The sequence below is a fragment of the Sycon ciliatum genome, chromosome 1 (genome assembly GCF_964019385.1).
Source record: "Sycon ciliatum chromosome 1, ocSycCili1.1, whole genome shotgun sequence".
Taxonomy (NCBI): Eukaryota; Metazoa; Porifera; class Calcarea; order Leucosolenida; family Sycettidae; genus Sycon; species Sycon ciliatum.
In genome coordinates this window covers 23,365,126-23,392,719 of record NC_088643.1, presented here as the reverse complement: position 1 = coordinate 23,392,719, position 27,594 = coordinate 23,365,126, and the positions used below count along the sequence as shown (strand labels likewise).

Below are 27,594 nucleotides of genomic sequence, written 5' to 3'. Positions count from 1 at the left end.
TAAACACAGCTCGCATCTTCCCTGAACCTGTTAGACAGGAGCAGAGTCGACGCATCTGTCAACAGTGTCAAGCCAAGTTAGTCTATCTCCTGCAGCTTGGAGAGCGCTCTCCACGGAGAGATCCGCTGCCTTCAGGTCGTGCCGAATCGTATCTATCCACCGCAATGGCGGACGGCCACGGTTTTTTTTTATGTCGTTTGTGTTGATTGATAGCTCCAGTGCTTGGAACGAGGCGGATTCCGGACCCTCTCGCACCACATGGCCAAACCACAGCAGCCTGCGTCGCCGACATGTGGCACTAACTGGAGATTGTTTTGTTTCTGTGTATAAGTTGTTATTGGTGATGCGTTGCGGGTAGACAATCTGCAGCAGTACGCGTAGCTTCCTCCGTTGCCATTTGTCCAGTTTGTCGTTCAGCAATTTGGACAGAGTCCACAATCCGCAATTGTATAGAAGGATCGGCATTATGAGGCAGTTAAACATACACAGTCGGGATTGAAAGGAATGCCGTCTCCAAGAAATCGACCCAAACGCCCTGTTTGCTTTTGAGATTCTCATGTCCACGTCTTCTGCAGAGCCCAATAGAGAACCCAGGAGTTTGATTGATCTCCATTCGTTGCTGTTTCTTGTAACATCAACATATTCAGTTTTCTGTGTATTGAGCTTGAGGTTGTCTTCGTTAAATATAGGTTCACACTCAGCAACAAGAGCCTTCGCCTCATCGTCATTTCGGTTATGCAGAGTAGTATCGTCAGCGTACTGCGTTGTTGGAGCAGGCATTGGTGAGCGAATTGTGCATCTTTCCCTGATCTTGCGCATTGTGCCTTCTGCATATGTTATGAACATAATAGGGGACATCGGGTCTCCCTGGACCACTCCGATGTTAGTTGGGAAAGGGGGACTCAGGAAGCCACTCAGCTTGATCCTGGCTGTCGTGTTGGAAAGTAGAGACTTGATGGTTGTTGTGCTGATATCTGCTTCCTCTAACCTGTCAAGTGCTGTGGTGCGAATTATAGTGTCAAAAGCACCAGAGAAATCTAGAAGGGTGACGGAATATGTCCAGTTGCCAAGCAAGGCCCGCTCACACAGCGACCTTGTGTAAAATACACCATCAGCGGTTGAGCGACCTGGACGAAACCCAGCCTGGGTTTCAGAGACATAAACGGTGATGTCATCCGTGCTACGTTTAGTAATAACTGACGTTTGCACCTTTCTCACTACAGAGAGTAACATGATGGGGCGATAACTTTTCGGTTTTCCGAGTGGCTTGCCTGGTTTGTATACAGGTACTACCAATCCACTGCGCATATCGTCAGGGCAATAACCAACACTCTGTATTGCATTGAAGAAAGAGGCTAGCCAAGGACTGAGGAGGTCCTTAGCAGCTCGTAGCATTTCCGCACTGACTCCATCGGGTCCCACGGCGCCTCCTTTTTTTTGTTTACTGAGGCCATGGATATAATCATAATAAAGCATGAGGTGAACATGTAGTATTTACAGTAAAGCCTGGTAGTAAAATTCATAATACATGGGTACATGGGTATTTGACTATGTCTGATTCCATTCAAGTTAGAAAAACAGTTTTAAAAAATATACAAAAAGCAAGAACTCAAATCTGTGGCCAGCAACTGTTTCGCTCTGTTAGAGCTCCTCAGCACAGCTCAGAGGACAGAAGCGCAGCTCTTCGCAATGAAAGACGTTTCCGTGAAGCAAAGCATTTTTATTAAAAAAAAGAAGCAAAAAGCAAGAACTATAGCAAAGACCTTGACAAAAACTCACACTTGAGGTGAGTGCCTTTTCCAGCTGCCTCACTATAAAACAAATAAGCCGCCAGCATTCAGCCTGGTACTGTACTCAGCAGTTTGAATCGTTAATAAATTAATTATACTGGAAGTTACAATGTACATGTATTTACCGCATGTATGCTAAACATTGTATGGCAAAGTTCGAAAAGTCGGTTGTTTCAAGGGAATGGGAATCAACCAAGGTTTAGCTGGTGCCAGGATCATAGTTCAGGAGCTGCTGAGAGCAGTAGTGCCAGATGTCTGAGAAAACCAGTGAGTATTGCTTAGCTGCTTGAACCACTGTGACACCGGCGAGAGAAGCCTGCTTGAAAGACCTTTGGCGTCCGTCACTGTTTGCGACACTGGTTCTGTGACAGCTTTCTGTACCTCACTATTAGCCAGTGCACTGGTGAGCCACTCCAAACCCTCATATAGATTCAGATTGCCAGTGGTGGTTGCACTGCAACCAAACGCAGCTGCACCATGGGTAGAAAGAAAGCATACATCAAAAACACAAAGTTACGCTTTTGAGCAACAACACTGAAAGACCGAACACAACACTCAACGTGCTCCATTCATGCTAAAGTACTTCAAAGGATTTACCACCGTGAACACATTACTGTACCTTTCGGAAGAGAGCGACCAAGAAAGACAAAATGAAAGAGAGAGAGAGAGAGAGAGAGAGAGAGAGAGAGAGAGAGAGAGAGAGAGAGAGGGGGGGGGGGGCTAATAGTGCAAAATATTGCTTACCCCACTGCCTGCTCCTGAGCTCCTTGAGTCCCAGTCCATCAACAACTTCATCCTTGCTCATGGCATTCGGCAAGTCCTGCTTGTTGGCAAACACCAGTATAGTAGCATCCTTCAACTGGTCTTCACCCAATGTGCGGTGCAGCTCCTCGCGAGCATACTCCAATCTTTCTCTATCATTGCTATCCACAACGAACACCAGTGCATCGGTATTCTGGTAATAGTGTCTCCACAGCGGACGCTGGTGATAAGGAATGACAAGTTGCAAAGAATAACGTCAATGTCGTGTCACACATGAAGCTGATTGCCATGTCGGAATTCTGAGCTAAGTGAATATGCAGGTTGTGATCAACGTCCATTCCTCGGCTACCGGTGTGCCGCGGTTAATGCCGGCTAGCAAATTTCACAGACCAGGTGTCACTACCCCCCCCCCCCTCCCCCGCCGGGTGAGCAAGTGCAGACCATTGAGAAGTCAGCTGCTTCAAATGCAACATTGAGGGCCGGTAGTGTTGGATCCTTGTCATTATTGTCACAGAACTTGTAATTCTCAGAAGGAGCCCATCAGATGCCCAGAATGTTGCTTACAATCTTATCCCGGCCACCGACGTCCCAGGACGTGATGCTGACGTTCTTGTACTCCACTGTTTCCACATTAAAGCCGATTGTTGGAATCGTTGTGACCACTTCTCCCAGCTTCAGCTTGTACAATATAGTCGTCTTTCCCGCTGCATCAAGACCTGTCCAGTTCAGAGCACCCAGAATAACACATGATCACATCACCACATGTCACTAAAGTACATACATGACTGTACAATGAACATGTACATGATTGTATATGTGCATTGTACATGATTGTATGTAAGTACAGGTAAATGTACTGTTGTTCACCCAAAAGTGTGCGTTGCAATTTTTTTACAATAAACTTCAAAGCCAAAGGAAAGAAGCGCGACATTTCATCGAGTAGATCTACATCTTATCATGATTGATAATCGCTGGGTGTGGCTAGTATTGGGGGGATACGGTGGGTGGAGTAAAGTTGTCAGCATGAACAAAAACAAAACATGGTGCCAATACCGTTGAAGTATTCCATAGCCTAGGACAAGTCTATCACTGTTTGATACAATCATGCATATCCACATTCTCACGAACACCAATCGCTCATGACATCATGACACATCCATGGTCAACGTGATTGCTAGAGCAACAGCTGCATCAAAACGTACCCATGAACAGCAGACGCATCTCCTTCTTGTTCATAAATCTCTTGCAGACTGCACTCACGGACGAACCCATTGTTATCTACAGCCAAGTAACAGTTACGGCAGTCGGCAGCAATGTATCTACATGTATTCTAGTCTTACAAAAGTGTCCGAATTTTTCCTCTGCTATAAACGACTATAATAGTATAAACGACGTGTTGAGCGTTCTAAACTGCCTCCCCAATCAACCAGCGCGCTTATTTATTGGTCCTCGCCTGCATGCTCCATCTAGACTAGACTAGTCTAGAGTACGAATAGTGATCATCATTCTAACCTACAACCGTGCACTGCAAAGGCCAAGGCTAGAGCCAGGGCGCCACAAAACAGATCACGAGGCAGCGCAGGCCGGTGCAGTAGACCATGTAGACGACTAGAGCAAAGACTCCACGTTCCGAATGCCAACGTGGCATATGCCACGTACCAGTCAAGTACGTAGCCTCGTAGCCGTCGTAGGTACATGTATGTACCGTCGACATCTGCAGCCTAGCTACACATAATATTAATAAGTCATTGTACACTGCCACCTAGTGACAAGCTACACAAACCGGTGCTCTGACTCATCGCCAAATATACCGCTCGGTCGGTAGTCTGCGAAACCTCTGCATGTACGTACTGAAGTAGACCTACGTACGTGACGTAGGCTACGACTCAGTCAGCACAGTCAAGTCATGTACAGTCAACTATTACTTCGCTAATAACGACTGCGGATATACTACAGTTGTAGTAACGACAATTCGCGAATAACGACATAATTTTCATGCCCAGAGCAAAGTCCCATCCAACTGTCACACATAATGAGATTTCGGGTATAACGACACTTCGCGAATAAGGACACTTTTCTGATGCCCCGCCGACGTGTACAGTAATGTGTAGCCATGCAGTCGTTAGTTGTCATGAACACACTGTACTGTGGCCCGGTAAGGCTCGAGGAGCGTGGGATGATGCACTGACTCACGTAACAATGGTAACGCTGCTATCTGGTGTTCACGAGGTGTTTGTCGCGCTGGAAACGGAGCGTCTTTTTATTTTTATTTATTTTTTATTTTTTTATTGAAAAACCACAATTTTCAAACCTTCAGACATGTGAATGTGCACATCATTGCCATGTCACATGATATACAGTGTACATACATGTACGTTGTATTGAGAAGGCAGCACAGAAACGGCAGTGGTGATGAGGCCTGGGCAGCTCGTCCGACCGTGGGTCTCGGAGTCAACACTGGGCAGACCCCACTCTCTGTAAGTTTGTATCCCTGGTGATGTTTGTGCCTGGAGAGCACTATTATGTATAAGTGGTGCTCTTCAGGCACAATCTTCCTCAGCCTACTCAAGCTCAACTGATGAGGGGTGAATTCCCCGAAACACTGGGTATTGAGCAGGGAGTGGTGCTTTCTTGCAGGTTTGGCGAGTGAACGGTTCGATGAACTTCTCGTGTGCTCTGGATGGCAGTCGTGAGTCAGTCAGGTGAGAATTCAAGTCAGCAGGAAAACCGCGAGCTCCCATGTAGGGAGCAACACACTCTTCCCCTACTATCGCCGAATTCGCACCAACCTCTTCTTCACGTTGTTGTCCCCAGCGCGGGCTTGCGAAATACATGTACATGGTTTGGAGGCAACAACGTTGTGAATGGCCAACGGTCCTCAGCGCTTGTTCAGCACCTCCATGAGCGACACTGACTCACGCTGCTGTCTGGTGTTCACGAGGTGTTTGTCGCGCTGGAAACGGAGCGTGTCTGTAAGTTTGTATCCCTGGTGATGTTTGTGCCTGGAGAGCACTACCGTAAACCCTGTAACTAAAGACCACCGTGACTAGCGACCAGCCTGGTACTACAGACCACTTTGCCAGACACGGACGATCCAACATTCATATACATGTATGGTTGTGCGGTGCAAACCTCTAACTAAAGACCACCTGTCACTAAGGACCGCTTTCTCTGGCCCCAAGGGGTGGTCGTTAATTACAGGTTTTACTGTATATAATTGGTGCTCTTCAGGCACCATCTTCCTCAGCCTACTCAAGCTCAACTAATGAGGGGTGAATTCCCCGAAACTCTGTGTATTGTACTATTGAGCAGGGAGTGGTGCTTTCTTGCAGGTTTGGCGAGTGGACGGTTCGATGGACTTCTCGTGTGCTCTGGATGGCAGTCGTGAGTCAGTCAAGTGAGAATTCAAATCGGGAGGAAAACCGCGAGCTCCCATGTAGGGAGCAACACACTCTTCCCATGAAAGTACGTGTGATATTATTATTATGTTATAATATCACACGTACTGTCATGGCCTTAGAAATACACTTGATGCAGGGTGGCATTTGGTACCTTTAGAAACGACCAACCAGGCCAGATACATGTACAGTGCTAAGTGTGGTTCCTTTAATCAGCGCGTGCGATGAGGTATCCGAAGATGCCCTAGCAAAGGCCATACAGGTCTGGTTTGCCGACGATGCTGCTGCAGGTGGTCTCTATTGGTGCTCCGCCGCTTCTGGGATAAGCTTGTGTCCAGGGGACCTGCCTATGGCTACTTCCCGAAGCCGTCGAAGACATTCCTTGTTGTGAAGTCTGAGTGTCGGGCTGAAGCAGGGCGAGTCGTTGCAGGGTCTGGCATCAAGATAGCTGGTGAGGGTGACAACTTGGCTCGCAAGTCAGGACAAAGGCATTTGGGCGCTGCTATCAGCTCGGAGGAGTTTGTCTCGGCCTATTTGGAGGCAAAAGTTCAAGCATGGACCAATCAGAGTGAGTGACTTGCCAGCGTAGCAGCTACACATCCTCATGCTGCATTTGCTGCTTTCGTCTTCGGTTTGCGTCACCGCGGTGGATATTCCTCCAACGCACTATTCCCACTGTTGGTGATCACATGCAGCCGCCTCTACAGGATGCTATTCGCAGCCGTCTACTGCCAGCTCTAACCAAGCATGAAGTGAGCGATCTGGAGATGGAGATGGTGGCTCTGCCTGCTCGACATGGAGGCTTGTCTTTCGACAACCCTGTTGAGGACTCTCCACGCAAGCACGCTGCGTCTTTGAGTGCACTACCCACCTCGCAGCTCAGGTCGCCACCGGTGGATCGGAGTTGCTGGAGAGCATTCGGCTGGACCAGGCAACTAAGTCGGCAGTGCGAATTCACCACCGCGCAGTACTGGGCGCAACAGCGACTGCCATCCAAGACCGCCTGCCGCAGCCACAGCAGCGAGCAATGTCCTTGCCACGCGAGAAGGGCGGGTCCAGTACCCTGACCACCGTCCCTATGGCTGAGTACGGTTTCAGCTTTGATGTGAAGGGTGGTTTTCACGATCATACATGTATTCGGCTCCGGTACTGTTGGCCTCTGGACAACCTGCCAGCATCCTGTCCCTGTGGCTCAATGTTCTCAGTTGACCATGCCCAAATTTGCAAGCTGCCGGGATTCATCAACATGCAACACAATGATCCCACCGACTTCCTCGCGTCGTGCATGAAGGAGCTCCATCATGATGTGGAGGTGGAGCCACCATTGCAGTCCCTAGCTGGTATAACCTTTTTCACCATCGGTCAGCCAACACTGATCCTGATGCCCGTGCCGACCTGAGGGTGAAGGGATTCTGGACCGATAGCTGCAACGCATTTTTTGATACAAGGGTGTTTTATCCCCACGCGTCAAGTTATCGGTCCAAGTCTCTCCCCTCCCTCTACCGAAGGTTCGAAGGAGAGAAGAAGCGTGCTTACGGTGAACGTGTCAATCGAAGTCGAGCATGGCTCCTTCACACCGTTAGTCTTCTCCTCCTCTGGTGGGATGGGCTCTGAAGCAGCCGTAGGAGTGTATATGATTGTATTCCCAACCGGGTCACCTGGGTCACAGGCGACCCGGTGTTCTTTTTCCAAACGGGTCCAAGTACCCCCCCCCCCCTCCAACCGGGTCACTGACCCCTCCTCTGGAGCAGACACTGCATGCATAGTGTTAGTTACTAAGTTAGCAAGCAGGCGGTAGTGGACAAGATCCTTGTCATGCACAGTATAACCCACTACTCCATGGTTTTCATTGCTCCATGGCCCCGGGCCACGGCAATCATGTGTCACAGTTCTAGGATGGATTGGGATGGAACCTGAGCCTCCCTTATCCTGGAATGTAAAACCCTTTGGGCGAAAGGGCTAGGGCGAAACGATGATATCCAAGGAACATCTCTGCTTGCAGTGCAGTATGACTATGAGTATGGATACTCCAAGGTACATGTACAATGTCATGTAGGAACACAGCCATGTACATGTACGTGTACGTGTAGTGTAGGTACACAATCGTGTACACGTGTAAATCGGAGTCATCAGTATCTTGAACATGGTGACTTGCAGTATCCTGATCCTACAATGCTACATCATGATTCATGTAGTACATGCGTACTGCCACGCCGTACCAAATTCATAATTCAATCACTATCATGTATCATTGTATGTCTGTTCAGCAGTTGGTTGTCACTCCCTGTCTTCTTTTGGTTTTGACTGGGTACAGTCATTACGACGAAGACGGACATCAATGTCATCATTGACATTCAGTAGACATCACAGTCTGTACACACTCTATTGTACTGTCTGCATTCACTAGTCACAGTGCTGATGAATACAGAATAGTATTCAAGACAGGACTAGAATGTACAATAATCATGTACATGTACATGTACATGATTGTACAGACGTCATAACATTCAGCATACTGCCATTACTGGTACTAGTACTAGTACAGTACTAGTAGTACAGTGGTCCCTCTATAATCCGGCACCATTTGTGCCACGAAAATCTGCTGGATTAGGGAGGGTGCTGGATTAACAAATCTGATTTACTGCTGCAATGTACATGAAGAGGACATTTTGGCTACTGAAAATTGTGCTGGTTTATCGAGGGTGCTGGATTATAAAGTGCCGGATTAAAGAGGGACGACTGTACTAGGACTAGTAGTGTGCACTACATGCACTGAGCTGATACAGTGACTGATAAGTGATAGGACTGTTCGCGAGTGTTCGGGATCGGGAGTCCAGACCCCACGTGGGCATGGTAGACTCTACGTACCTGTCACTTCTGGTCCAACCTGAGCTGAGTCCGTCGACCTTTTCAGGCTTTTGTCCGGAATCTGACGAGCCAGCCGTGTTGTGGGCAGCAGACTCGCAGATGTAAGAGGTCATGGTGCACTAGCGTGGTACTGGTAGTACAATGTAGATAGGCAAGTCTCACAAAACAAGACTCCTGAGTGTCGTCCCTGATTCCTGACGCTGGCCGTGAACCATGTGAACTGGTGAAGGCTGGATTCTAGGTCCGCTATGAGGTGCTCAGTCGATCGAGTCAGGTCTCAGAGATCGGGACTGCATGCTGTGAACCACTCGCTAGCTAGCTCGCTCCAGAGCACAAGTGGCCGGCAGTGCAGTGCGGAGTAGCACTACTGTTACAGTGTTAGCAGGCTAGGCAGAGCAAGCACGCTGACAAGTGACATACCAAACCGCGCACGTCGTGCCCAGGCTGATGTAAGTAATGAGTGGTGCATGGTGCAAAGAAAACAGGATTTTTTCATTGCTATCTCTCAGTGACTGAATCTGTGAATGAAGAAACTGTAGCTTCATTTATTTGGAGTAGACGATCAAGAACCAAAGCCTGTTTGTAAACTAATCAGGGAAGAATCGTTGCTGAAATCGCCATGGCTCTTCCCTTGGAGGCACGTGGTCGATCAGCGACCGTAGCAGCTATGCAACAGGGTAAAATAGACACGCTAGATCCAGTAGGTGCTTTGGAGCGCACATCGAGTGATTCTCACCTCTCGAAACCCACTCAAGCCGATCCATTGCTGCAGCTTGCTGAAGAAAGTGCGACTGGTGGCGGCGGTACGGCGGACAAGCAGGGTCAAACTGGAGGGGACGCGGCGGCCGTGCGACTAGCCGAAGCTGAGGGTCAGGCCACCGCGTCGGCCACAGCTAACACGGACACGGAGCCAGTGCCACTGTACAAGTTAGCGGCTGCAGCGGCTGAGCATGAGAGCGACGAAGATCTAGCCGCGGAGCGGGCCATAGCTGAAGCACGAGCAATGCGAGCTGAACTGAACGAAACCGACGGCGGCGTCGCGAGCCCTACAGAGAGCACCGCGAAGATAGCAGCGTCAGAGGCCTCAGACTCAGAGGCTGCGACTTCTTCTCGTGCCGGCAACGAGGCGCAGTCACAAGTCGAGGATGAAAGCAAAAATCAACAGCAGTCAGCAAGCAAGGACACTAGTGCAGCAGCAGCAGTTACATTACAACAAAACGAAGAAGAAAAGCTGCCTGCTGGTGGCGAAAGTAGCATTGACGGAGGCGTTGCTAGCGCAGGCGCTGCAGGGTCAGGCAGTGTCAAGTTCGACCCGTGGCTGGAGAAGGTAATACCAGAGGAGGAGGCAGCAGCAGCAGCAGCAGCACCTACGAGCCACCAGCCTCCATCCTTCGCACGATTCTTTGGCTTGGGCAGCAGGAACGATCCTGTGGCCACTCGTGTTAGTCGCTGGATGCCGTTCGATAGCCAGAGCGATGCCAAGGCAGCCAGTCGGCGCTCCGCTTCCGACTGGTGGGCCACGCCAGAAGAACCCGGAGATGCGTCGACGGCAGGAGCTACCATCGACACAAACAATGCACAGGTGACGGAGCTCGCGCCCACGAATCCGTTCGCAGCCGATGTCAAACGTATCAAGGAAGAGGACGATACAACAGAGCAGCCAGCTGCGGTCAGTAGCGAAGCTGATGCAACGCCTGCCGACGCTGGGAAGACCAACGCTTCCGCCGATGCTTCGGATGATCGGGAGCTGATCGCTGCAGCTTCAGCTGATGACAATGTGGCTGCGGACAAAACCGAACCTGCTGAAGCTAGTGCTGCGGCTGCTGCTGGTGAGTAGATCTACCACGACAGCTTGTTTTGTAAACTGTTGCATGCTAGATCCACATCTGCCATGCATTTTGCCGTTCTAAAACTCCATGTTGCGCAAGCGAACTGATCCCGTGTATGCATGTGACAGGGCACCCCGTTGACAGGAGTTTCACCGTTTGGTGTGCCAAGGGAAACAGCAAGGAAGTCGAGTTCTTCCTGCTCCTGGCACCCTCGCCCTGGGTGGTTTCCTCCGCAGCTGACTGAGTCACCTGACCATACAGTGGACATCTGATACAGTCAGTTAGTCTGACTGGCCTACGCTAGAGATGGCCTGGTCAGGTACTAGGTGCATAGGAGTAACAATAATGTAACATGACATTGTGATAAAGAAAGTGGACAAAAAAACATTTTTGAAAGACCAGGAAGTATAATTTATTTAGTTAGTTAGTTACATGACTGTACTGTTAGTGTTAGTGCAAGTGCAGGGTTGCAAGACTTAGTCCTGAAGTGGCTGCAGTGCTGGTTTGACTGTCTACCACTCAGTTGACTCTACCACTAGTACTGTGATGTGGGGCTGTGAACAAATCATGGATTACCACTCCACCAGTGTAGTGTTGGTGTTCCTGGGGTCACAGTACATTGATCAAGGGAAAGTACTGTTGAGTGTTGTATTGGTAGTTCTGATCTCAGCAGTACAGTGCTGTGTGTTTACTGTGCCTGCAGTGGGTTACTGTCACAGTATCATTAGTAATAGTATCATGGTACATGTACAGTGTCAGGTGGCTGCACTGTTGAGTTCCCTCAGGGTGTGACATGGGTAGCTAGTAGTAGTAGTAGTGAAATGGATTGGAAATGACAAGATGAATACAGACCACCCCAATGCCAATGGCCCAGAACCTTTGCTTGACACCAGAGACAAACTGATAGGTCAGGCGAATAATTGTTCATATGAGGCGGATCTTAATCCTTATGCCTTGTGCCCTGTCTTGAATGCATTCGTGGCAAGAAAGTCATTAGTAATAAATTTGTATAAATTTGTATAATTTATTTAAAGGATTCCCCAGAGGCCGTTTAGGCCTATCGAGGGGTCTCCATTTTGTACAGTTAGGTTGAGAATATGAGAATACAAAGTGAGCAGAGAAGGAGAAATAACACGACGAATAGGACAACTGGGAGTGAGGAAATCAATGAGGAAAACAAAGAATATCAGTGAATACGTTTGCAGTTAAATTACTCAGCAATATTTATGATGGAGGTTATAGTAGGGGGCAGACAGTTCCACAGAGTGCCTGCCTGAAACAGAAACATAGAAGGTAGTATGCGGCCATGACTATGGAAGACTAGTTTGTTCGTACGGCGCTCACTTTTAGTAACGGTAATGTGGAACATTGCGAGGTAATTAGGGTGCGAATGGATGTATCTACAGTCCATTCAGAAAAAAATGAACTTCTAGCTTTTGGCCATAAATGGGTCAAACGTTGAGTTTTTTTAGAATTTTTTTCTGCAATCCTATATGGAATCCTCTTCCAATTATGTTTCTGAAGTTTTTTTGTCCAAAAAGCAAGCCATAGCAAGAATAGAATTTCGGCCAGGTTTTGCCCCAAAAGCACTGAATTGGGAAAAACCATCAAAATCCAGGCCGTTTGACCCCGCCTGCAACAGTGCATTCTGCGGTTCGAACCCCAGTTCAGGCACCCTTTTTGGACCCTTTTTCAAATTTCAAAGTTCGCAGCACTGCACTGTGTACGATGAAATCACGAAAAATCGCCAAATACGGGAGCTCGCCAGAGCCAGGACCCATCTTTTTATGAATGGACTGTAAAGAGGGTGACCAGTGAAAGAAACTGGCGTCTAAAGTGAAGGGATTGAATATGGCATAGCTTATTTAGATTTTCTTTCGTTTCAAATTTATCAAAGGCTGTGGTACTAGACTTTAAAATGGATCTACACATTCTAGCTTGAAGTACATCAAGGCTAGCTAGGTGCTCAGCAATTAATCTATAAGTCCACACTGGAATGGCGTATTTAGTTGCAGGGCGAACGTACCCCTTATGGAGGAGGGTAATATTTTATTTATTTAAATGACGGCCCATATAGCAGAGTAGGTTTACTCTTTGCTGGAACTTTCTGAAAACGGTTGCAAAATGACTATGAAACTTTAGGTCAGGGCTTAGCGCTACACCAAGGTGAACTACAGAAGTGGGGTGATGAATTGGAACATTGTCCATACGCCGGGTTGGTGATGGTGTAGGGAGTTGGTAGTTGCTGAGGGAAGAAGTCTTCTCCAGAGAGAACTCACCATGGACGCTCCTGGCCCATTGCTGGCAACTGCTGAGCTCCTGCTGGACGTTAGACCGATTCTCATCGAGGGATAATGCCCGGTGATGAGCATACAGAAGAGTCATATCGTCTGCATAAATAGTATGTAGAGTGCTGGAACCCAAGCATTGTTGCCTGCTGACAACAGATGCGGGACAGAATGATGCTAAAGATTGTATAGTAGACATATATCTCATGGCACGGTTAGCTGTAAATCGAAATGGGCTGAGTTTGAGCACCAAGTCCTACACATAGCTCAGTGTGCATCGGCTTGTGCTGAACCGGATTGTGAAAAGGACCTGAAGAGTGCTAGAAGTGTAAACTTTGAAACTGAACTGCAGTTGGATCTTGCATAGTTGCAGGACTACAGCAGCAATGGCAGCTGTCCATCAGGCAGGACTACAGCAGCAGCAATGGGAGATGTCCATCGTGCAGGACCGGCGGAAGCACTTTAAGTTCGTTCTCGGGATAAGAGACAATTTACGTTGAGGACAGGTTAACGTTTTCGGGATAACAATGTTATCCCGGAAACGTTAACCTGTCATAGTTCGCTATAAATGTATTAAAGGAAGGTCCTTCTCACCATAGATATGACTATGTGTCCATCAACTTGGATGGGCTGATTTAAACAGGCTGTGTTGCATCACCCTGCTCCCTGACTTTGCTCTTTTTGCAGTTACGACACTCGTTTCAAGCACGGCACTTGATGACAAGAAGTTGGACGACTCGTGGAAGTTGATGCTGAAGTCGGCGTTGCTGTCTCGCTCTGCAAGCCGCGACAAGCACTCCAGTGCGGTGGAATACCATCCGTACATTGTCTTGCTGAAGGACGACAAGCTCTGCATCCACCATGTTCCAGGTACGGCGGCAGCAGGGTTGAGTGTGCAGTCTGCCGGTCCGTGTGATCTGTGATGTTGGCGTGAGGCTGCAATCTCTTTAGTTTACTGCACTGTTTCTCTTTCTAGTCTGCGTCCCGGCTGCTTTGCCTCCGATAGCAATAAGGGCTAAACGAATAGCGCCATCACACGGAGTGTTGCTGGAGCAGTACTTGTGATTCCACTCACTGCATAATACGTCAAAGTGATGATGTAGTGGAATACGTCCTGTACGAGCATAATTATGATAAAGTCATTCGCATACTTGAAAGTAACCACCGCATGACCCTGGGGTGGCTACAAAGCACATGCTAGACAGTATGCATACGTTGGCAATACAGTCATGTACTCGTACACATACTCCGCTCTATGTGTATACTGCTCTGCACATTTGTGCATTGAGCACGCCGCTTCGAGCTGCCTTGACTGGCCTTGTTTGTTCATGTGCTCATATGTGTAATTACCTCCTACCTGAGCCCGTTGTCGCTGTCTCTTCCGTGTGCTTGTTCTATTGCATGTAGAATTCTTCCGCGAGATCAGTGGCAAGACGTCGTCCTATGCTGACCAGGTTGGCAAGCGCCAGCCCATCATGGAGCTGAAAATTGAGCCAGCTATGCGATTTGGCAACGTGGAGCGAAAACGAGTCATCCGCGACTCACGAGCGCGTCTGCACATTGCCAAGCTGCAGAGCTGGCAGCAACGCGAGTTCCGTGGCCTCCGGGCTTTGCTCGGCTCCAGCACAAGAACGGAAGTGCGCACCGTGCTGAAGGTATGTTGTGGATTGCACGGCAAGTGCATGTGTCACGGGCCGGCTCACGGCAAATGCATGGTGGCCACTATAGTCCTTGAGCAGGACCACGCCAGGGCCAGTGGATGCCATTCAGTAATGAACCTGGAGAAGGGACCATCTGTACATGGGAGCCTGATTTGGATGGTCTCGTCAGCGGCCGGTTTAGGCAGGTGTTATTATATTTGCTTGTGTAGCCAGGCCAAGGGTAGCGTCCTGTGTATGTATACCACTGAAGCAGCTACTGTAATCGTAACACTAGTCCGCACCTATGTTTGTGCAGTATTGCATCAGAGTATAAGGACAGAATGAGATGCATAGGGATTTAAAAGTGAAGCAGGCGTAGTGATTGAATGTAATATAATTAAATGGCCTGATTGTGGAATGGGGTCCTCGTTTGTAATTATTTACCTAGGTTGGCAGTGCCAGTCTGACGACGCTGGAATCGTTCATGGAGGCCATCGACAGAAGAATACGCCTCATGCCAGTGGACATGGCGCAGGAGATTTCATTCCGTCGCGATGAGATCTACTGTGATCTAGTGGATGACTGTGATGTAATGGTAAGTTATAATCTCTTCAATGAAAGGTGGGACATCAGGTCTGAATGGGAAGTAGTGTGCAGTACCAGAGGTGGATCTGGGGGGGGGGGGGGGGGGGGGGGGGGGTCCACACTCATTGTGCTCGCGGCCGAGTAGTACATTGCACGAGCAGTACACCTGGCATGGGGGAACTTCCCAAAAAAATGAATATGAATTTTCCATAGAGTTTTGGGTGCCGGGTTGAGTGAGGCTCCCAAACCATGCCAAAGTGATGACATCCATACACCCTCACATAGAGCTACATGCATTTGACTGTATGTGTAGGACTGTATGTGTAGGACTGTATGTGTATGACTGTGAAGAATGAGCCTCTGCAATCCGTCACCACTGGGATTGCGCATGTAGCCTTGATGATGAACATGCCATGTTGAATGGCGTAATGATGGCGAGTTTGTCTGGACTCAACATTGCAATGATTTCTGGTAGAGCATTGAAAAAGCGATTGGTGCACATTGCACAACAAGGCATGACTTACAGGCAGCCAATTCAAGCTTATCATAAACGGTCACAAGCGCACACCAATTTAGCACAATAAATTGCTGTCACCCTTTCTAGTGCAACCTGTAGTCACACATTGCATTTAAGAATCAACTAGCGATGTGTTCTTCTTGGTATGCTGTGCTGTGTGCTTACAGCTGGCGTTTGACGGCACTCTGTTATCGCGTCGCTCGACTGTACACGTGATGGTGCAAGCCTATCTGAGTGGACAGGCTGATTGTCAGATGGTCCTGAACGACCGTAAGCTGGCCACGGAGCAGCGAAACAACCCGTCCGGCCTGTTCCTACCGGCTTCCAAGGAGCTCATTGACATGTCGCACGTGGAATGTCACAGTGCTACCAACAGGGAGGTTTTCGAGCAGTCACGACTTGTCCACTTCACATGCTTGAAGGGCTTGCGATTCGAAGCTCTTCGGTTCCAGGTAGGCATCCCACTTCTCTTGCTATATCCGAAAAATGAAAGGCAGTCTGTGGCAGTTTAGCATCCTTATGTTTGGTAGAAAGATGCATTATTTTGACACGTAGGCGAATAGAAGGGTAGTTCCTGTGTGCTCGCAGATCGAGTCTAGATGAATGAACACTGACAAGGGTGCATACCTTTTTGGGTTTAAGCTTGTGACAGTATTGGATGATACGGTATCAATCATAGCTCCCTTGCAGGTGTGATTGTATGCGGCGTGTGGTGGACATTACATATTAAAGATCAGATGATACTCAATCTGCGGACAGAACTATTTCGTCCTTTGTGGACTCATCAGCGCAGCACAGAGAAAATGAGGCCGAACCTGATAGCAATGATAAATAAAATTTCCAAAGCCAGATTTGAACCAGGCCCGAACGTACCAGATGATGCATAATTTGAATACTTCAAATGAAGTATTAATCTCCCCTGGTCCCAAAGTGTACATACATGTATTACCAGGACTTGGCACGTAGTACCTGTAGTAGTTGCATGGCTCGTGTAAGAAACACTTTCCCTCTGTGCGCACAACTCAGAGTATCACAAACCGATGTGCGTGGATGCCATGTTCTTTTGCCTTTCCTTCTTGTGTGGCCAATGTGCTGTGCAGGTGACTGGCTCGCTGCCACCGCCACTTGAAGTGCGCGGCCTGCTGTGCGAGACGGTCGAGAACGTCGTCAACCTGCGCGCCAACCTGAAGTGGCACCCGCAGAGCGGCCGTGTGCGCTTTGCCGTGCACGACATTGAGTTCCACATCCCCGTGCCCAGCTCATGGTGCGGCATTCTCGAGACGAAGAACGCGCTGGGCATGCGCCGCAGCATCAAGGCAAGGAACTCGTTCCGTGGCAGCGTTCGTCGGAAGCGGCAGACTACATCGGCCAGCCTAGATGGTAAGACCATGATGTTTACTCCTTTAGCCGAGGAAATGTTGATTATGGATTGAAAAGTATGATGGAAAAGGGGACAAGTGACAAATTGAGAAATTGAGATTTCAAGCTCAGTGTGATCAATAGGTCTAGTGTCGCCTTCGGGAAAAATTCACGTTTAAAATCTGAATAGAACCACCTCGAAAAATCATACCCGAATAAGAGTTCAGATACAAAGTTTACAAACCACACATATATAAAAGTGATCCTCTTTTACCCATATTCCGAAAAGTAAAACAAATAATGTTGCGCTTTGCATCTGAACTCTTCAATTGTAGATGGCTTTCGAGCTGTGTAGCTTTTTTAGGGCTTATGAGGCATGCACACTGGGACTGTGCCATTTCACTTGTTCTTCAATCTTCCCGTAATCCATAAATAGAAAACTGTCCATGATCATGGTGCCTTCTGAAACTCAATTTACCCTCTGTAGACAGGTTGGCGTGCATCGAACATGAGTTATGTGCCTATTGCCTGTTATCTTACATTTTTTCTTTTCTTCTCTGCCCGCTCTGTCTTCTGGCACATGCGAACACGTGGACTTACTGTTGACGTAAATGCGGACGTGCGTATAATGATACGAAGTAATAATAAGACAGGTTGGCAGGAGTGCTGGTGTAGGGATAATAATAAGTGGAGGTCTATTAACAGAGCCATGCGCACTATCTTTTAAACACTGATTGTGTATGTAAAGTTTAACTCGGATTGTTTACTAGTATGTGTGTGTGTGTGTGTGTGTGTGTGTGTGTGTGTGTGTGTGTGTGTGTGTGTGTGTGTGTGTGTGTGTGTGTGTGTGTGTGTGTGTGTGTGTGTGTGTGTGTGTGTGTGTGTGTGTGTGTGTGTGTGTGTGTGTGTGTGTGTGTGTGTGTGTGTGTGTGTGTGTGTGTGTGTGTGTGTGTGTGTGTGTGTGCATGTGTGTGCTTGCATGACCTGGTGCAGTGAGTGTGGGAAGCGCCAAGTACGAGCCAGAGGGTGAAGCGCTGGTGTGGCGCATTGAGGACTTCCCGACGGAGCGCAATGCCAATGCCACGCTGACGTGTCGTCTGGAGCTGACGCCTAGCATGGAGCGTGCAGACTTTGAGAACAAGCAGTGCGTGATGCGCTACGGCGTGGCGGGGTCCTGCGTGAGCGGCACGGCAGTCTGGTCGTTGCAGGTGCCCTCCGTGCAAGTCAAACCAGCCAAAAAGTGGGTGAAGTACGACACAAAGTTCCGCTATGCCATCGACATGCTGCCGAGCAGCAAGTATGAGATTGCCGGTGAGGACGATTAGCCCGCAGTTCTATAGCATGGCGGATAGAATGCCGGTTAACTCTAGGCTTGTATGAACCTGCTTGAACAAGTATTTGTCAGGTTTCTTTGTTTTTGTTTTTCTTGCTCGGTGGTGATTGGCAATAGAACCAGGCTCCCATCCTTCTCGACTAGTCGTATTTTATATTTAACCAGAGTTTTATTACCCAATGACTGTGTGCTTAGCTATTTGCTTCTTTTTGCAATAGCAAGTCTGCACTGGGAGATGCTGGTTAACACCCTATTTTTGGCAGGCACCATGATTTCTTGCCAGCATGTTGTGCTCATCTTTCTTAGTCTATACGCCAGCCTGATATTTCTGATGTGCCAGGACAGTAACATAAGGACGAGTGAAATGATTTTTTTCCATCGAATCACACCCTGGCCAATGTTTAGTCGCATATCGGCGGGATCTTTGGGTATCATATCGTATGCCAACGCTTTTTGGTGGCGTATGTCGTGGGCACAACTTCGAGCCTGGCATCCGTGCGGTGTGGCCATTCAGCTTGCCCCGATCCCCTGCCCTTCCAAAAAAAAACCCAACAGAAATCTATTTTCATTATTGCTTCTACCGGGCCATTTCAAGAGTTTCTTATCAATTAGTCTCAGATTGTTTACCATTGATTGGCATTGTTAGACCGCCGTACAGTGTTCGGGCGGATTTGTATACTACTGTTAATAATCAGTGTAGGTGTAGAATGCTTGAAATTGCCGTACATGCTACATCGTCCTTGCACCAGGATGCATGTCTTAGAAATGCTTCATTCATATGGCAGCTCTTGCTCAAGTAGTCGGTTTTCCTATTCCGCAGCGGAGTCTTGACATGTATTGTTTCCCTAGAATCTGCTGAATTTTATTGGATTGAATGCCGAACTGAAAGGAAGGATAACTGAGCAAATGCTCCGAGTGATGTGTCGGAGCTTGCTGCCATCATGACAATAGGTGAGTCGGACAGAGACGGAGGGAGAGAGAGCTCGCAGGACATTTTGATGCAATGATGGGAGGTGAAAATCCGTCCAATTTTGTGTGTGCATGAATGGGGCCATATTCACATGCAGCTGACCCTGTGCTCAACAAGTACAATAGATATACGTAGAGAGTATTGCCAATCGTATTCATGGTATTGGCAAGTAAAAAATTAGTTTTTATAGTTCTAGGCTCTAGAATCCGCGATATTCATGTTAAAACAAAATGGCGTCACGATTTATTGAAAGTGGTATAGTTGGTGGAACGAGTGTTCAAACCCATTTGAACTTCATACTGTTCGTCTTCTTTTTGACATGCTCTCTTTCCATCGTCCTTAGCTTTTGTTTGTTGAGAGCTGTTTTGGCTTTCTCCTATACCTCTGGGGGATGCCAAGTGATGGTTTTGAGAGGCTGGTGATGGCTGTGAGCGAGAGTTTGCCGATCGGCGTCGTCCTCGCTATAGCGATGAAAATACTAGTTACTGCGCACCTGGCAGATATCACAACACGTCGGAGCGTCCAGGAGCAAAGGAATCTTGGGTTTTCACTGGAATCTAGTTCCTCCAGCATCGTGTAGCCCACCGTCGGTGAATGGCGGTCCAGAAAGGTCGAACCTGGTCTTCTGCAGCATCTCGCAGTCCTGCGAGGCACACTGAATACGCCTGTCATGTATTCTACAAATAAAAATCACGAAGTAGTGGACTTTACAGTGATGAGTCTATCCTGTATGCTGCAAAAGACGCAGGAAATGTGACTGGTGTCTGTACATTCAGTGACTGGACGCCAACACCCCAGTCTTCTCCTGCAGGATCTGTTTGACATTGACATTATGCAGTAGGTCGGCATTGACCTGGTTTGGCAGCTATCGTAATAGTATCTGCCTGGTTGGATGTAGCAGGTTGGTGTTTGCTCGTCGTCCAGTCGGGAATTTTCTTGTAACTCACGGTAGAGTACGCGCAGGGTTTGTGATCATCCCTGTTCACTTCAATATTATCAAACACAACGTTCCCTTTGTCACTCATCTTATCCTGAGTACTGAATTTGCTGACAATATTGCACCACACTTGTCACAACCTACCGCCACTGCTGGCGGTGGCGGCTGGTTCGTCAATGGCGGTGACCAGGCTGACTGACTAGCTTCGAGACAGCGGCCTCGTTGTCAACCCAGCGGCAGCCTAAAGGTTGATTTTATCGATCCAGCCTCAGCGCCATGTTGACGATGCCCTAGTGACTGTGTGTCATGGATTGCCTTGCCATCAGCGGTCATTGCCGTCCACCTTGATGCAGCCCTCAACAACTGGCTCAGCCCATGGGAGTCTCAAGTGGACAAAGTTGTTGCCAAAGTAGCTCAGAAGATTGGTGCATCGTGGTGTAGGTGAGCACATAACTAGGACTTCCCAGCGCCTATTTGTCCAGGCTGCGCCACTATGTGACATGCTGTACTGCACATTCTTTTCAGCACTGCAAGGCCGGCAGCTGGACCGACTGCAGGGGCCGCGCACATGCAGGCCGCCTGTTGCCAGTGCAGCATTCTGGAACGTTCCTTCCTTCTGAGATCCGTGGAATAATAACTTTCTTTGCTTCAAAGCAAGTTGCTTACCTTTCTGTTGTGCTCCCAGTGTCCTTACAACAATAACCTACAGCAATGTTTCATTTTCCTTTCCATTCCCCCAACCAATGAATACTACAATGTCGATTCTATTTCTTCATACTTTGGTGTGTGCCCGCGCACGCACGTGTGTGTGTGTATACCTCACTCGCCACTCGAAGTTCTGTTCCCCATCACTGGAACACTGCCTGTTCTTTCAGGACCTGCCATCATCTGCGGATGGGCATTCAATGATTGTATTGTGTGTGTGTTTCATTCAGAATCAGATCCGCTATCGTTGCTATAAGAGAAAATCTGTGGGTTCACATCCAGTGCATTTTTAGATTTGCGTGCTTTTCTCGCCACGGGCGCATACATGGGACATTGTGTGTGTGTGTGCGTCTGTGTGTATGGGGATATTGTCTGTATCGGCTTTTGGTACTAATGTTCATGTCTGTGCTTGCATGTGTGAACATGAAATTGTTCGGTTCTGTGCATGCTATTGCTATGTTGTATATTATTGTATGTGTGCATTTCCACGAACAGTGTAGACGAGCGTGGAGAGTGCATTCATCCCTCATCAACCACTTCCCCTTGGGCTTACGAGAGTTTTTCTGCGTACCTCTCATTTTTGTTTGTTTCTCTCTGATACTGTATTGATGCCGGTACCTGTACCTCGATGTGTTCCTCTATCTGCAGTCGCCTTTAACCTTCGGTCAAGTTAACGTTTATTGTGCTCTATTTATCGTGCGAATCAAAACGAGAGAGCTTGCAAGCTCAGGGCCCTACGCTATGCTTTGTTGCCCAGCTCATCGTGCATGTTGTTAGAACTGATGGATATATTTTTTCCTTTGATTTCCTTTGACCGGCGTTGACTCTGCCGATCACGGGCGTTCTGGAGTGGACAGGATGTCTGTCCTGACGTTTCCTGGGACCGGCGCTGACTCTGCCCATCACGGGCGTTCTGGAGTCGACGGGAAGTCTGTCCTGACGTTTCCTGGGAACGACGGGATCTCTCTTCCAAAGTATGTTTATGCTGACGCATCCTATCACCTATTCGGCGTCTATTCTAATTTAATTTCCTCCCCGTCTCCCTATTTCTTTCCAAATCTCCCTCTACATCAGGGAGTCGTATACATAATACGACGAATATTGGTACGGTACGGGACAGATACAGGAGCCCGCAAATATTGTGGACAGCTGTTATGCACAATCCTGTAGAGCCTTTGTAGTCACAGATACGGGACAGATACGGGACAGATACGGGATAGCTCCAGGCGTGACACAAACAAACAAACACACAAACAAACACCAAACGAGAGAGCTTGCAAGCTCAGGGCCCTACGCTATGCTTTGTTGCCCAGCTCATCGTGCATGTTGTTAGAACTGATGGATATATTTTTTCCTTTGATTTCCTTTGACCGGCGTTGACTCTGCCGATCACGGGCGTTCTGGAGTGGACAGGATGTCTGTCCTGACGTTTCCTGGGACCGGCGCTGACTCTGCCCATCACGGGCGTTCTGGAGTCGACGGGAAGTCTGTCCTGACGTTTCCTGGGAACGACGGGATCTCTCTTCCAAAGTATGTTTATGCTGACGCATCCTATCACCTATTCGGCGTCTATTCTAATTTAATTTCCTCCCCGTCTCCCTATTTCTTTCCAAATCTCCCTCTACATCAGGGAGTCGTATACATAATACGACGAATATTGGTACGGTACGGGACAGATACAGGAGCCCGCAAATATTGTGGACAGCTGTTATGCACAATCCTGTAGAGCCTTTGTAGTCACAGATACGGGACAGATACGGGACAGATACGGGATAGCTCCAGGCGTGACACAAACAAACAAACACACAAACAAACACCAAATTAAAGCTGTGTGGACCCTGGCTAGCGCCAGACGTTACTGAAGTAACGTCTTCTGCATAGCTACGGGAATAATCATCTACTTTTGGTTTGCTCCTTCTTTTCTTTTATCTCCTTATACTGTAAATCAACAAATTTTGGCCGATGAGAAATAAAAACCTGTCTTTTAGAGAGGTTAAGATGCCCGTTATTTCCGACGTGACGCGCAATTTCACGTTAAATTTGAAATCGATCGGTATTTTTGCTCTCACATGCATCCATTGGTCAATCATGCATCATTTGCCTATATGACAAACTTTGGCCTGCGATTTACTTTGGCCGGTAGGTACCAAGCGGCGAAATCAGCGAAACTAAATCGCCAGCGAAAATTAGTTGATTTTAATACAGTAATCGGATTTTCTGGCCTTTTTGTAGTAATACATGTACATGTACATTGACCTGTTGAGCCAATGACGACGCCGAATGCATGGTTGCCTGTGGAGCACATTACATAACTTTAGTCTCCTAAAATACGTATCCTGTCCGACGGCAAAAGAGGCTTCAGATTTAGTTTTTCTGCGCGTCGACGGGATGTCTGTCCTGACGTCTCCTGGGACCGGCGCTGACTCTGCCGATCAGGGGCGTTCTGGACTCGACGGGTTGTCTGTCCTGACGATTCCGGGGGCCGGCTTAGACTCTGCCGATCACGGGCGTTCTGGACTCGACGGGATGTCTGTCCTGACGTTTTGTTTGTTTATTTACGGCTTCTCCAGAGGTAAATGGATACCTATCATGGCCATTCATGGGAGTCTCACCAAACCAATAAAATGATGAAAATAAAATTATGTATGGAGCGCAAAAAACTCAAAATCTGAGATTTTCTAAGTCAAATGAGAGGATGTCTGTCCTGGCGTTGCCTGGGACCGGCGCGGACTCTGCCGATCACGGGCGTTCTGGAGTCGACGGGTTCTCTCTTCCGACGTTTCCTGTGACCGGCGCTGAATCGCTCGTTCACGCTTATTTTGGAGACGACGGGATCTCTCTTCCAAAGTATATTTATGCTGACGCATCCTATCACCTATTCGGTGTCCATTCTAATTTAATTTCCTCCTCGTCTCCCTATTTCTTTCCACATCTCCCTCTACATCAGGGAGTCGTATACATAATACGACGATTATTGGTACGGCACGGGACAGATACCCGCAAATATGGGTTTTATTTTTTATTTTTTTTACATACAACAGCCTCTTTTACGGGCAAGATTAAAAATTAAAAGCAACACAATACTGAGAAAACAAGAGGGGTAAACACAATAACTTTATCAAAGCTGTTGACTCACGCATACACACATACACTTACACACACAAGATAACAATGATACTCAGTACCTAGACTGCAGGAGTTGCAAAGAAAGTTAAATCAATGCAGACTCCGCGTTTGCGAGGACAGCAGACTGATCATTGACGCGGCGCATCCGCCGGGCACCACGAAGGCAGGCAACACTGGCACGCAGGAGACCAAAACCAAGACGACAACGCAGCAACGCCATCACCATTGCGTATGGCTCTCCGGATTTCTCTGCAGACAGAGCAGCAATTCGCTTGAGAAGAGCGGAAGCAGCTCGACCGGCTCCACCTGTGGCTGAGAATACGACAGGTACGAAGGAGGCTCGCTCAACTTCTTGCACCCTCTGACCATACCTGCGACGCTTCTCTCGCTCATGGCTCCCAAAATGGATACCTATCATGGCCATTCATGGGAGTCTCACCAAACCAATAAAATGATGAAAATAAAATTATGTATGGAGCGCAAAAAACTCAAAATCTGAGATTTTCTAAGTCAAATGAGAGGATGTCTGTCCTGGCGTTGCCTGGGACCGGCGCGGACTCTGCCGATCACGGGCGTTCTGGAGTCGACGGGTTCTCTCTTCCGACGTTTCCTGTGACCGGCGCTGAATCGCTCGTTCACGCTTATTTTGGAGACGACGGGATCTCTCTTCCAAAGTATGTTTATGCTGACGCATCCTATCACCTATTCGGTGTCCATTCTAATTTAATTTCCTCCTCGGCTCCCTATTTCTTTCCACATCTCCCTCTACATCAGGGAGTCGTATACATAATACGACGATTATTGGTACGGCACGGGACAGATACCCGCAAATATGGGTTTTATTTTTTATTTTTTTTACATACAACAGCCTCTTTTACGGGCAAGATTAAAAATTAAAAGCAACACAATACTGAGAAAACAAGAGGGGTAAACACAATAACTTTATCAAAGCTGTTGACTCACGCATACACACATACACTTACACACACAAGATAACAATGATACTCAGTACCTAGACTGCAGGAGTTGCAAAGAAAGTTAAATCAATGCAGACTCCGCGTTTGCGAGGACAGCAGACTGATCATTGACGCGGCGCATCCGCCGGGCACCACGAAGGCAGGCAACACTGGCACGCAGGAGACCAAAACCAAGACGACAACGCAGCAACGCCATCACCATTGCGTATGGCTCTCCGGATTTCTCTGCAGACAGAGCAGCAATTCGCTTGAGAAGAGCGGAAGCAGCTCGACCGGCTCCACCTGTGGCTGAGAATACGACAGGTACGAAGGAGGCTCGCTCAACTTCTTGCACCCTCTGACCATACCTGCGACGCTTCTCTCGCTCATGGCTCTGGTAGCGAGCAGCGAGAGAAGAGGAACGGTTTGAAGGAGCGAAAGGGTTAAACACCCGTACATCAAGATAAACGCGTTCAAACCGTCCTCCCCACACGCCACTCGCCGCCACATCCAGACGGGCTTGATCCTCGGTGGATGCCGTCCGGTAGCGGAAAAGCTCGCCGGTGAGGGGTTGGAGATGATATTATATTGTGGACAGCTGTTATATACAATCCTGTAGAGCCTTTGTAGTCACAGATACGGGACAGATACGGGACAGATACGGGATAGCTCCAGGCGTGACACAAACAAACAAACACACAAACAAACACCAAATTAAAGCTGTGTGGACCCTGGCTAGCGCCAGACGTTACTGAATTAACGTCTTCTGCATAGCTACGGGAATAAACAATAATAACACAAGTCGTGCTAGAGTGACGACATGTGCGTGTAGTAGGGTTGATGCGATGGGACGTTATAATTAGGTGGAACACAACACACATTGGGCAGATTGATTGGGCATCATTGACTGTGCTCAGTCTAAACAGTGAACATAATAATTATCTCCAGTGACAGACTGTAGCAGCTAGCCTCCAATAGGTAGCTGGCACTAGTCGCTACTGCTTGTTTGACAGGTGCCGCCAGAACCCCTGTTGTGTCATGCTATAGATGCACATGCCCTGTTCTGGGGCATACTGAGGTACTTTGATTTTGTTGACTGCATGTAGACAGCATCCAATAGTAGTACTCGTAGACCTTGGCTCTTTGTAGGTCAACCACCATCGCATGGATCGATCGGTGACTATGCACTTGGAGGTTGGAATAGCCCGCGCTGAACAGATCTTGCCATGGCCCAGGGAGTGAACTCGCTTACTCGACTATCCCGGTTTTAGTTAACCAGCATGAGTGGTGCAATTTGTCCATACCATGTTGCGAGCTCACAGTTGTTTGGGCAGGTTTTGAGCTGCACCACGAAACAAAGCGAAATAACGGCGTGACTGTAGAGCAAGGAAGCGGCGAGACGGCACTTCCAGGACGAGACAGGCAGTAGAGATGTGTTCACAGCACGAGCAACCTCTCAAACCCTGCCGGTACTCCACAGTTACAAGAAAATGTCGGACTGGACGACGCGCCAATGCAAACCTGCTACATCCACCCAGGCAGATAGCTGCCAAACCAGGCCAATGTCGACCCACTGCATACCGGTATGTCAATGTCAAACAGATCCTGCAGGAGAAGACTGGGATGATATTGGCGTCCAGTGTACGGACACCAGTCACATTTCCTGCGTCTTTTGCAGCATACAGGATAGGCTCATCACTGTAAAGTCCACTACTTCGTGATTTTTATTTGTAGAATACATGACAGGCGTATTCAGTGTGCCTCGCAGGACTGCGAGATGCTGCAGAAGACCAGTTTCGACCTTTCTGGACCGCCATTCACCGACGGTGGGCTACACGATGCTGGAGGAACTAGATTCCAGTGAAAACCCAAGATTCCTTTGCTCCTGGACGCTCCGACGTGTCGTGATATCTGCCAGGTGCGCAGTAACTAGTATTTTCATCGCTATAGCGAGGACGACGCCGATCGGCAAACTCTCGCTCACAGCCATCACCAGCCTCTCAAATCCATCACTTGGCATCCCCCAGAGGTATAGGAGAAAGCCAAAACAGCTCTCAACAAACAAAAGCTAAGGACGATGGAAAGAGAGCATGTCAAAAAGAAGACGAACAGTATGAAGTTCAAATGGGTTTGAACACTCGTTCCACCAACTATACCACTTTCAATAAATCGTGACGCCATTTTGTTTTAACACGCATACGGTCCATTACTACTACTCAGGGAGTCGTAAAAGCCCGGGAGAGGACACGGCACACATTCCCAGAAAACATCTTTGCCTCGCGCTGCCGGGGAACGCTGCCAGGGAACGGTGTTGCGAGGCAAGGAAATTATTATTTTCGAAAATTGTGATGTCTTCTTGAAATACTAATTGGGACATTCTCCGATTTCTCTTAGAGCACGGAGACGATTGCTCCGTCGAGTCTTCTGATCTCTATTTTCATCCTCATCTTCCAGCTGCCTCACTCATTCTCTCTCAGTTTATCGAAGTTAATTTATTCTGAGGCGATGGAAATGCAAGACAAATCCCTAAT

The 27,594-nt window shown here is 48.2% G+C and overlaps 2 protein-coding genes across 2 annotated transcripts; one reads left to right on the top strand and one right to left on the bottom strand.

Moving 5' to 3' along the window:
- Window positions 1-1,459: 1,459 nt before the first annotated feature.
- LOC135818880 (uncharacterized) lies at window positions 1,460-4,147 on the bottom strand. The gene is made up of 4 exons (XM_065332082.1): window positions 3,755-4,147; window positions 3,117-3,268; window positions 2,535-2,772; window positions 1,460-2,260 (listed from the first exon to the last, which is right to left on the bottom strand). Exons 1-4 carry the CDS (start codon window positions 3,822-3,824, stop codon window positions 2,013-2,015), a joined length of 708 nt encoding a protein of 235 aa, XP_065188154.1. The 5' UTR covers window positions 3,825-4,147; the 3' UTR covers window positions 1,460-2,012.
- Window positions 4,148-9,117: 4,970 nt separating this feature from the next.
- LOC135818855 (stonin-2-like) lies at window positions 9,118-19,288 on the top strand. Its single transcript, XM_065332068.1, has 7 exons — window positions 9,118-10,647; window positions 13,623-13,805; window positions 14,343-14,590; window positions 15,024-15,170; window positions 15,845-16,129; window positions 16,778-17,057; window positions 18,030-19,288. Exons 1-7 carry the CDS (start codon window positions 9,438-9,440, stop codon window positions 18,359-18,361), a joined length of 2,685 nt encoding a protein of 894 aa, XP_065188140.1. The 5' UTR covers window positions 9,118-9,437; the 3' UTR covers window positions 18,362-19,288.
- The last annotated feature ends 8,306 nt before the right edge of the window (window positions 19,289-27,594 follow it).